This window comes from Mandrillus leucophaeus, unplaced genomic scaffold (assembly GCF_000951045.1).
Source record: "Mandrillus leucophaeus isolate KB7577 unplaced genomic scaffold, Mleu.le_1.0 Scaffold97, whole genome shotgun sequence".
NCBI lineage: Eukaryota > Metazoa > Chordata > Mammalia > Primates > Cercopithecidae > Mandrillus > Mandrillus leucophaeus.
Window position 1 is genome coordinate 2,997,136 of NW_012110585.1, and position 11,565 is coordinate 3,008,700.

The 11,565-nt window shown below is 50.4% G+C and overlaps 1 protein-coding gene across 1 annotated transcript in view; it reads right to left on the reverse strand.

Moving 5' to 3' along the window:
• The window catches only part of RP1L1 (retinitis pigmentosa 1-like 1), a 61,634-nt gene that overhangs the window by 12,816 nt on the left and 37,253 nt on the right, over positions 1-11,565 (reverse strand). The window contains exons 2-3 of the mRNA XM_011970770.1: positions 7,938-8,565; positions 279-420 (exon numbers count right to left, since the gene is read on the reverse strand). Coding sequence (XP_011826160.1) covers positions 279-420; positions 7,938-8,546 — 751 coding nt within the window. The 5' untranslated portion in view covers positions 8,547-8,565. The remainder of the gene's footprint in view (positions 1-278; positions 421-7,937; positions 8,566-11,565) is intronic.

Here is an 11,565-nt window from a genome sequence, read left to right on the forward strand (position 1 = left end):
CAAACTGCTGGAATTACAGACATGAGCCACCGTGCCCAACCTCTGTTCCTTTTATATACCAAACACTGTCCTCTCCTATCTTGGTCAAATGTTCAACCCAAGTCAGATTGACAGTACTGAGAAGGAGGAAGAGGCAAGAGACATCCCAAAATTACTGGGATACCCGAGATTTGGGGCCAAAGGGAAGTTTCCTGGATTACCTGGAAGGGTATCCACTCAACCCTACTGAACCACCATCCAGTGCAAATCACATGGGGGAAACCCAAAAACCAACTCACTGTTTTTGTTTCTTGAAGTCAGCCCAGATAAAGTTTCAGCTTCACTTCTCCTGGCATTTTCCATGGCTGGGGGTCTGAAGGCCTCATGCCCGGCACACACCAGCACAGAAGGGCTGTGCAGCAGAGCCTGCAGCGAGTCCACCTGAGGGAGGAGCGGGCGGGGTCAGGAGGCCTGGGCTGCAGAAACCCCTCTACCCTGAGGCCTGGGGGAGGAAGAATCCAGTCTCACCAGCCCTGTCCTGATTTCTGCACATCTCACTCCAGACTCCTGGTCCAAGGAGGGGTCTTATCCACTCCCCATAACACCTCCATCACTAGCTGGACGCTGAGGTCCCACCACCATGATCTCCTGCTCTACCTACACCCCTCCTTCCACCACGTGTGAGGCCTGTGATCAAAGGGCACTCTGGATGCCCCTGCTGCAAAAGACTTCTGTAGGCTGCATTTCTGCCCACACGTCCACCCTCCAGAATATGTATTCCCTGAAGCAACTGGAGCAGCATGCCCTCAAGCTCCCACAGTGGGGCCCGATTCACTCTCACCCTTTTCCCAAATGGAGGAGCCTCTGTGCTGCCCGACCTGTGTTTTCTGGTACAATCTGAGTCCGTTGCCTCTGTCCCTGCCTCTGCCCAAGTGGAGGCGACAGGGGCTAGGCACCACTCTTCCTACAGGGACCCCTTCCCTTCCAGACTCCCGCAATGGTCTCTGGGCTCCTGACCCTCCCCAGACCCATCAGAATGTCCCCTGCCCACTCCTGGGCTCAGGGCAGGCTCAGGGCAGGATTCCATTGCAGGAAACAGGTTCCTGGACCCAGAGACACCTGCAGATCTGAGGGTTTGCACTACTGATAGGATTACATTGTAATTAGCAATGCTGGGGAATGTACTCCATCTTTAAAGCACAGAGCATGTTCTTTTGCATTCTCTAAAATTACAAGGATATGCTCATTAACAAAAAAATGAAAAAAAAAAGAGGGAATATTACATTCTCTTCCCCAAAAAATGTCATAGAAGTTTGTTGTGCACCAGCTCTTTCAGCCTAGGTAATTAGAAGTTTGTTTTAAATGACGAGGTCCATTTCTTCTTTGATTTAGATTCCTAGTCCATCAAAAATTTCAAACATGACCCAAGTCTATCAATTCATGGATGTAGCCATGCTTCTAGGGAATCAAACTCTCCAAGGAAGAAGAAAAAATTGAAGACTAAATGATGCTCCCATTCCTAGGGAGAGGTAGAAGTCTAAAATCTACAGGAAAAGGAGCATTTTCAAGAATAACTATCCAGGAGGGAACCTGAAAGTTGATAATCACGTCGCAGTCCTTCCTGGGGAGAAATGAGGTCATTATATTTACAGAAACTCTCACAGCTCTGCAATAAGTCTAGGTGAAAATATCCGAAGTCTTTTTCTCCAGTTCACTCATGTTATACCAGCTCTCTCCCCATCACCGCACCCACTAAACTACAGCTAACTGAAGGTGAGGACCTCGTCTCATTTGTCTGTTTATGTGGCACATGCTAGTCCACGGTAATGCACACTAACTCAAAGCATCCTTGCATTACATCGTAATTAGCAATGCTTGGGGATGTATTTCCATCTTTAAAGCACAGAGCTTGTTCTTTTTCATTTTCCAAGCATTAATGTTGGCTCTATCATTGGCCAGCCATGCAACTAGGGGCAAATTACTTAACCTCTGTGCCTCACTTTTCTTATCTGTCCCAAGGGGATAATAATATCAGCTACCAGATGCAGTGGCTCATGCCTGTAATCTCAACACTTTGGGAGGCCGAGACGGGTAGATCCCTTGAGCCCAGGAGTTTGAGATTAGCCTGGGCATCATGGTGAAACCCCATCTCTACTAAAAAGACCAAAAAAAAAAAATTAGCCGGGCATGGTGGTGGGTGCCTGTAATCCCAGCTACTCAGGAGGCGGAGGCAGAGGATGCAGTGAGCCGAGATCACACCACTGCACTCCACCCTAGGTGACAGAGTGAAACTCCATCTCAAAAACAACAAAAAAAAAACGAACAAAAAAACCCAATAAAATTAGCCAGGCTTAGTGGCATGTGCCTGTAGTCCCAGCTGCTTGGAAGGCTGAGATGGGAGGCTCACTTGAGCCCAGGAGGTTGAGGCTGCAATGAGCTGAGATTGTGCCCCTGCACTCACACCTGGGCAACAGAACCAGACCCTGAATCAAATATTAGTAATAGTAATTAATAAATTAATAATAGTAATATCAGCTACCTCATGAGTTTGTGTGGTGCACGCTATGCCCCAGACCAGCTGCTTCTATCCCACTGTCTTTCTGGTGTGCGTTCCAGTACTGCACAGGTTTCTTTCTTCGTTTTGGTTTCGATGGTGTTTTTTTTTTTTTTGTATGCTTGTTTGTTTTTTGAGATGGAGCCTCGCTGTGTCACCCAGGCTGTAGTGCAGTGGCGCAACCTCCACCTCTCGGGTTCAACCTCCACCTCCCGGGTTCAAGCGATTTTCCTGCCTCAGTCTTCCCAGTAGCTGGGACTGCAGGCACACACCACCATGCCCGGCTAATTTTGAATTTTTAGTAGAGACGGGGTTTCCCCATGTTGGCCAGGCTGGTATGGAACTCCAGACTTCAAGTGATCCACCTGCCTCAGCCTCCCAAAGTGCTGGGATTACAGGTGTGAGCCACCGCACCTAGCCCAGTACTGCAGAGTTTAGAAAGCTGCCAGCCCATTTCCTGAACTCGCTCACAGCTTAGGATCTAAATGCGAAATAAGTCCCACGAACTGATGCACTTGCACAGGGCATGAACACGGCAGTGAAGCAGGGGCCGTCTTCCTTTTGTTCCTGACTCTTGCCACAAGCAAAAGGAAGTCAAAAATGCAGAGAGGTGTGTGCCGCTGAGATATCAAAAGACGCCCTTGTTGTTCTAGTACCCAACATCTTCCCATTTGGGATCCCAGCAATGGTGGGGTAATTCAGAGCTCAGTCATTCCAGAGGCAACCCCCCAAACCCACTTTCCTCATTTCCTAGACATCCCGGACAGGTCGGTCTGTGACATTCTGGGAATCTTTTCCAGGAACCCAGCCTGCGCTCCTCCAGCCTTTCACTGAATCTCTAAGCATCAAACCCTCTGAGTGTAATTCCTTCTTGCTTAAGATGCCGAGAGAGGGCTGGGCACAGTGGCTCACGCCTGTAATCCCAACACTTTGGGCCAAGGTGGGCAGATCACCTGAGGTCAAGAGTTCAAGACCAGCATGGCCAACATGGTGAAACCTCATCTCTACTAAAAATACAAACAAAAAACATTAGCTGGGCATGTTGGCAGGTGCCTGTAGTCCCAGCTACTCGGGGAGGCTGAGGCAGGAGAATTGCTTGAACCTAGGGGGCAGAGGTTGCAGTAAGCCAAGATAACGCCACTGCACTCCAGCCTGGGTGACAAAGGGAGACTCCATCTCAAAAAAAAAAAAAAAAAAAAAAAAAGATGCTGAGAGAGGATTCTGTTTCCTGTACTGAAGCATGGATGATACAGTGTATCACATCAGAGGTGGCTGCAGGCAATGAACCTTCAAGGATAGGAATCTGGGATTTGTGTTCTCATCTGGTTGATTTGAAGGTGGTGATAAACTGGTGACAATGGGACACTCATAGCACATGGCACACAGTGACAAAAGGGTTCTTAGGTGGTCCCTCTGATAGTAGAAAGTAGTGCTTCCTGAGAATAGGACTTTGACCCTCCACTGGCTGCCGGGATAGCCTCTTACAATGAGAGTAAGAGCTGCAAGGGCTATGGAGTGGGCTGGCTGCTTCTGACTTTTGAAAAATGGCAAGCTCAAGGTCTAAGCCCTGGTTCAAGGATGACCAGAGGACTTGGGGGCTTCTGCAACTGCTGTCAAAGAGTCTCTTTGCTCTTGTCAAAACTCAAATGCAGAACTGCTTCTGCTGGTGGCTGAAAGACAACTGAACTGGGTGTTAGCTGTTCCATCAAGCCACAAAGCAGGGGTGGTGTGCAGAAGTGGTCCCTGATCACCAGGTGGAGATGACATGGACTAGATCAGTCTCAAGAAGCTTGACTGAGACCTCAGTTAAGTTGCTCGAGAAGGTGGCTCACACCCCAGCTCATCTCCTCCTGCTGCATCCACCTATGACTTCCTGGGAAATTCCCCCTCCCAGCTAACTGAAGAAGAAAAGATTCAATTCTGGCTTTCAGATGATTGCACAGAGTATGTTGACATGACCAAGAGTTGACTGCTGCATGACAGACCCGGTTTGGCCATGAAGGGCAGTGGGGAAGGGAAACCCAGGAGACAGTGTGATTTGGTGACTACTCAGAAGAAGCAATGGCAAGAGGTTCTAGAGCAATTTATGGGCAATGGTTAGCAGTTAAATCTGACAATCAAGGGGCTTGAAAGGAAGGGGACTGGAGGATGGGTGACAGGAAGTCCAGAGAAGGACCTGTGAATGGATCGTTGAGAACTGGCCTAGAGGGTAAGAACATTGGTGTCCCATGTGGTTGTTTACCAAAAAGTGAAAATCCTGAGGATACATTGACCAGCTCTGTAGAGTCAATCATCCTCTTCCTTCAGCCACCCCAGGGCATGCTCAGGCAGTTCCTGAACAAAGTGGCACAGAAGCATCAACTAGCAGCAGACGCTCCACTCCATTCAAGCAAACTTGGCTGCCACCTCTGCTCGGGGCCTGATCTGCTAAAAGCAGAGACCAATGATTCATATCAGACCTTGAGGGATACAGCCAGACCCCTGGTGGAAAGAACTCCTCTGATTTGGTGGCATTCAGCAATCTGTGCCAACTGTAATCCTGCTTCACAGGTAGATTTTGCACCTGGCCATCATCCTTCTCCACCCTCCATGGACTCACTGAACGCCTTGCTCATCCTTGCCAAAACCCATGAAGATTATTTCCACCCAAAAGACTGATTTTATAGCAAAGATGTGAGAAGATGGACTAACACCCATGAAACTCACTGTGTGGCCATGTACCCCATCATGCAAAGTAGCTCTAACTTATAGAACAATGGAATATTCTACGGAAGATTCAGTTTGGACAGCAGCTGGAAGACATCACTTTATGATGTTGGGGTGTCGTCTTACAGAATGTGATATGTGCTCTGAACTGGCAACTGATACATAGTGCTGTTTCTCTGGCGACTAGCACACCTGTGTCTTAGTCTACTACACCTGTGACCTCACTGCAAACATTTTGCTTTCCATCCCAGCAGTTTCAGTCTCTGCAAGCTATACAGTGAATTTCATGGGTGTTAGTCCACTGTCTCACTTCTTTTGCTACAAAATTAGTTCTTTGGATAGAAGTAAGCTGCATGGGTTATGGCGTGGGTTTGGAGGTCTCAGGACCCAAGGGAGAATGTTCCCCCTTAGAAGACACAACAGTGGGCTGGGCACGGTGGCTCATGCCTGTAGTCTCAGCACTTTGGGAGGCCGAGGCGGGTGGATCACCTGAGGTCAGGAGTTCGAGACCAGCCTGGCCAGCATGGTGAAACTCCATCTCTACTAAAATTACAAAAATTAGCTGGGCATAGTGGTGGATGCCTATAATCCCAAGGAGGCTGAGGCAGGAGAATTGCTTGAATCCAGGAGGCAGAGGTGGCAGTGAGCCGAGATTGCGCCACTGCACTCCAGCCTGGGCGACAAGAGTGAGACTCTGTCTCAAAAAAAAAAAAAAGGAAGACACAACAGTGGCCCCATGGAGCTGAAAGCTGAGATGGTCACCTGGTACGTACAAGGCTTCTCATGACAATGAACCAATAGGTAACGAGGAGGTTCTGTGTTGGATGGGGTGGCTGGTTCTGATTGTCCAAGGGGGAAATAGGGCTACTATTACACAATGGGACAGGGAGGAAGTCATCTATTCCCCGCGCAGCCCATTGGCTGTCATGTCCAGGGATAAACATGAACAGAAGACCATGGAAGCCCCATGTAGTGAGGAACCCCAAAGGCTCAGACCCCTGAGGAATATGGTTGGGTCATTCTGCCAAGTACATAACCATAATCAGCTGGGGTGCTGGTGGGAGACAGAGGAACAGGGAGTGGAGAGTGGAAAGAAGCTTTAAACACCAACGATGGCCTTGCAGTAGATAGTCTAATTTTTTTCACAACTCTGCTAGGTATACATATTAATCAATTTCCCTTTTCTTTGCTCTTTATTTCCTATACTACTTAACATAGGGTACTTTGATGGTGCTGAACTACATAAGTAGACCTTGAGACAGATGATATCAAGGTGAGGTTGTCACAGAATAGAAGGGTCCAGTGATAATGTGATTGTGGGGAGAAGGTGAATGTGTTTTTTATTGTCGGAGGGAGAGCTCTATTACTACATGAGGGCATGTTGCTGTAGCTGATGTTTATAATGAAGTTTTTGTAATGATGTTATGATTTTTTTTTGAGATGGAGTGTGGCTCTGTCACCCAGGCTGGAGTGCAATGCGCGACCTTGGCTCACTGCAGCCTCTGCCTCCCAGGTTCCAGCGATTCTCCTGCCTCAGCCTCTTGAGTAGCTGGGATTACAGGTGTGCACCACCACACCTGGCTAATTTTTGTATTTTTAGTAGATATGCGGTTTCGCCATGTTGGCCAGGCTGATCTCGAACTCCTGACCGCAGGTGATCCGCCTGCCTCAGCCTCCCAAAGTGCTGGGATTACAGGCGTGAGCCACCATGCCCGGTGATGTGATGTTTAAGAAGTATTGATGGAGTGGTGCATACAGATGTTGAGTAGCAACAGGACTGAATCTTGAGGAGACTGTGAATTAGATCAGTCAACCTCCATCCTCTGCTCTGCCCACCTTTGGTGGAAATTCATGTTCTGCAGAACCTGGAAAGGCAAAAATTACATTCACAAATGTCCTTAAACTCAATAATCATAGCAGCTTCCAGCAGAGGTAGTAGCTTCCTGCACGTGCTGGGAGCCATTCCTGCAGACCCAGCTTCCAATTCACTCTCTGGCTTCCCAGAGATGAAGCCCTCCAATGCCCTGTATTAAATCACTTTCTACTTAAGGTATCTTGAGTAGTTTGTTTCCTGCACTGAACTCCTGCAATAATAGGTTACTGGATAAGACAACAATAAGAGTACACAAGGCTGCTGGGCGTGGTGGCTCACAACTGTAATCCCCAGCACTTTGGGAGGCCGAAGCGGGTGGATCACCTGGGAGGCCGAAGCGGGTGGATCACCTGAGGTTGGGAGTTGGAGACCAGCCTGACCAACATGGAGAAACCCTGTCTCTACTAAAACTACAAAATTAGCTGGGCATAGTGGGACATGCCTGTAATCCCAGCTACTTGGAGGCTGAGGCAGGAGAATCACTGGAACCCGGAAGGCAGAGGTTGCAGTGAGCCGAGATTGCGGCATGGTCCTCCAGCCTGGGCGACAAGAGTTAAACTCCGTCTCAAAAAAAAAGAGTATGCAAGGCACAATGCCTGCCACTTACCACATGCCCACATGCTCTCTAAATGTACCTAAAAACGTGAATTACAGCTGCTTGTTGATTAATTGACTTGACTGAGTGTCTCCATGCTATTCACCTTTAATTAGTAGCAGGGCAATCAAATGCCTCTTTTTAAGGAATAATCTCCCTCTTCCACGTGAGTATTTTGACCTGAGGTCTAAAGAACTTTTTCAAGGAACTGTCAGACCCCGACAGCCTACCTTTTTCCCGCTGGTCGTGTACAGCTGCTTCACAGGAAAGCGCAGGAGATCTGAGGCTTTGCTGAGAAAGGCCGCCAGGTTCCTAGTATTCCTGTGACTGAGAACCACTGTCTGCTGGAGGTGTGGGTCCATGTTCTTAACCAGCAGTATCCTCCGGGGGGTTTTAAGACTCTTCCGGGAGGAGGAGGTTCCTGGGGCTTCACGCCGGCCTTGGATATCCCGCAGCTGCTGAGCAGTGGGACTTCTCCCCTGTGGCCGGCCTGGCCCACTGGGGGTCTTGGGGGGTTTCTTATCAGAGCAGAAGTAGCAGCCACCATCTTCCAGCTGCTCCAGGGCGCTGAGGCTGTGCAGGCCCCGGGGTGTGGTGACGGAGCGCACCCCAAAGGAGAGAGGCACGCGCTGGGAGAGCTCGTCCATGAGGGCGCTGAAGGTCTTAAAGGCGCGCTGGTGAACGGCCAGGCGGACCCCAGCAAACTGCGGATCCCCTCGCTTGAGGAAGGTGATCTTCTTGGCTGGTGTGACCTTGGTGACTGAGGGCGTGCGAGCCACAGAGGGCAGGAGGCACTCACGGTGGCGCGGGGCCTGGGCATCCCTCGGGGTGCTGTTCATGGTGTGGGGGCTCCGGCAGCTGTAACAGGTCAGAGGAAGGGGGGTCAGAGAGCAGCGTGGGGGACTGACATTTCCTGTCTCTCCCCGTCTTTATAGAGGTGCTTCCTGCCCACCCCGAATGTGCTCCACACCACTATGGAGAGGCAGGCGAATCTATTTGGATGGAACAGAAGGAAAGACAAAAGCTGGGCATGGGACAGATCTGAGTTCAAATTCCAGCCCCGTGGATCCCTTGAGCTCAGGAGTTCGAGACCAGTTGGGCAACATGGCAAAACCCCATCTCTACAAAAATACAAAAATTAGCCAGATGGTGTGCACCTGCGGTCCCAGCTACTTGGGAGGCTGAGGTGGGAGGATGGTTGGAGCCTGGCAAGTTAAGGCTGCAATGAGCCATTGCTGTCTCTTATACACATCTAGATGTGTATAAGAGACAGGAGCAAGACTCTGTCTCAAAAAAAAAAAAAAAAAACAAAACAAAACAAAACAAAAAAAACTCCATCTCCACCACCTACTCCTGTGTGGCCCAGGTGAAGGATGCAATCTGGATTTTGGTGGCCCCATCTGTAAAACGCAGCCATAGCCACACTGCATAGTGGTTATGATCATTAGATGAGTCTAGACATGAAAGCACCTGGCACTGAGCAAGTATTAATTGTTTTTAAGACAGAGTCTCACTCTGTTGCCCAGGCTGGAGTGCAGTGGTGCACTCTCAGCTCACTGCAACCTCTATCTCCTGGGCTTAAGCGACTTTCGTGCCTCAGCCTCCTGAGTAGCTGGGATCACAGGTGTACGCCACCACACCCAGCTATTTTTGTATTTTTGTAGAGACGGAGTTTTGCCATAATGACCAGGCTGGTCTCAAACTCCTGACCTCAGGTAATCCACCCACCTTGGCCTCCCAAAGTGCTGGGATTACAGGCATGAGCCACCACACCCGGAAATACATCTTTATTTCTTTCCTTCCTCTTGTTTCTCTTGCTCACTTCCACCAACCTTGAACCTTTTTGAATAGTATTTCAGCGGTTTGTCTCTAAGGAGGTGGGCAAATAAAGAGAGGACCATGAAACACACAGGTACAAAGGCTAGACGGAGACTCAGGAGGCTCAGACAGCATACCCCTGCTCATGAGGTCTCCCTGTGTGGCCACTGGGGGTTCTCGCCTCCTTGGACTCCCCCTCTCCAGGGGTGAGATGTTGGGTGAGAGGGCTGGAGTGGAAGGCATGGGTTTCAAGCCACGCAGGGACAGGGGTGCAGGCAGGGAGACTTGGAGCTCTGTGTCCTTAACCCAAAGGGGGTGCCACTGTTTGAAGCTGTGTGCCTTCTTCATTATATGTTGAGGTTTGCTTTCATATAAACATGATGCTGCCTCTCACATTCTCCTGAAGTCTGTGCAAGGTGCATGATAAACCCTACAGGTGAATATCCCAGCCACTGCTGCCATCATCGGAGAGCGGGGCTCAGAGCTGCTGTCCGAGGCTAAGGCCAGTCTCCCACAGTCCATTCCTGCTCCCACTGGCCCCCGGAGAGGAGCCTCACATAGGGCCGCACAGGCTTTCTATGCTTTTCTGTACTATTCCCAGCACAGGAGGCCACGCCTGCTCTGGGCACCTCACCTCCTGCTTCTTGCTCACATGGGAATTCACCATTCCCCCCAGGCTGCCTGGCTCCAAGGGTTTCCTGCAAGGTGGCCCCAGCCCTGCAGCCCCGGCCTGGATTTCCTCTTTCGAAGAGTTCTACTCAGCCCCTAAAGCCTGGGGAGCCCCCATCTTCAGTTCAGCTTCTCCGACAGTTCCCACCCCTGGGCCTGCGTCCTTTCTGGCCAACTCCACCAGGGCCCAGGAGGCAGAACCTGTCTGTGCTCTCCGGGGCTCCAGTCCCACGTTCTGCACAGAGTCGGGCTGAGAAATGCACACAGATGAGTCAAGCGGATGCTTCCTAGAGCCAGGCCTGTTGGAAGTTGGCCCCGAGCACTTACCAGAGGCAAGGAGTCGTCCCAGCTTACAGGTGGCTCAGCCCAGGACCCCCGTTGGTGTACAGGCCATGGGCAGCCGCGGTCCTCCCTGGCTGTGGCCACTGTGCCCATTTCTGGGGTAGCTGGGGCCCCCATCTTCCCTTCTCACCCTCCTCTCCACGTAGCCCCATCTGTCCCAAGGATAGAACTCTTCTCTCTTTTTCAAAATCATGGTGCAGAAAAAGACCTGTTAATCTGACCTCATCTCTGACAAGCTTTATAATTAGCTGGGCTGCCTCCTCCCACCCAGCATTTAATCCCTCGAAGCTGTTCTTCCCAGCCCTCAGCTCACCTTCCTGCAGAGCTGGAGCACTTGCCCCAGACACTGCTGTGGGACAGCCCTACTTCCAACATCTTTTCATTTGCACCTGCCACTGTGAGCCCACCTTGTCCCCAGTATCACTGTGTCTCTCAGCACCATGTCCCAGCATTATTGTATCATCCAGCTTCATTTCCCCTAGAATCACTATATCCCCAGCAGCACCATGTTGCCAGCACCCTCATGTCCCTAGTGCCATCGTGTCCCTCAGCATCATGATGTCTTCAGCATCACTGTGTTCCCAGCATTAAACGTCCCAAGCATCGCCATGTGCCATGTGTCCAGCACCACAATTACGTGCCAGCACCGCCATGTTCTCACCATCACAATGTCATCAGCACTTCCATGGCCCAGCATTACCATGTGCCCAGTATTACCATGTCTTCAGTGTCACCGTGTCCCCCAGCACCTCCATGTCCCCAAAATGACCATGTCCTCTAGCATTACCATGTCCCCAGCACCTCCATGTCCCCAGTACCTCAATGTCCTCAGCACTTCCATGTCCCCAGAATCATCGTGTCCCCAGCATTGCCGTGTCCCCAGCAAAGCCATGTCCGTAGCACCTTCATGTTCCCAGGACCTCCATGTCCCCAGCATTACCATGTCCCTAGAATCACATGTCCTTAGAGTCACCATGTTCCCAGCATCACTGTGTCCCCAGCACGGCATCACATGTCCCCAGCATTGCT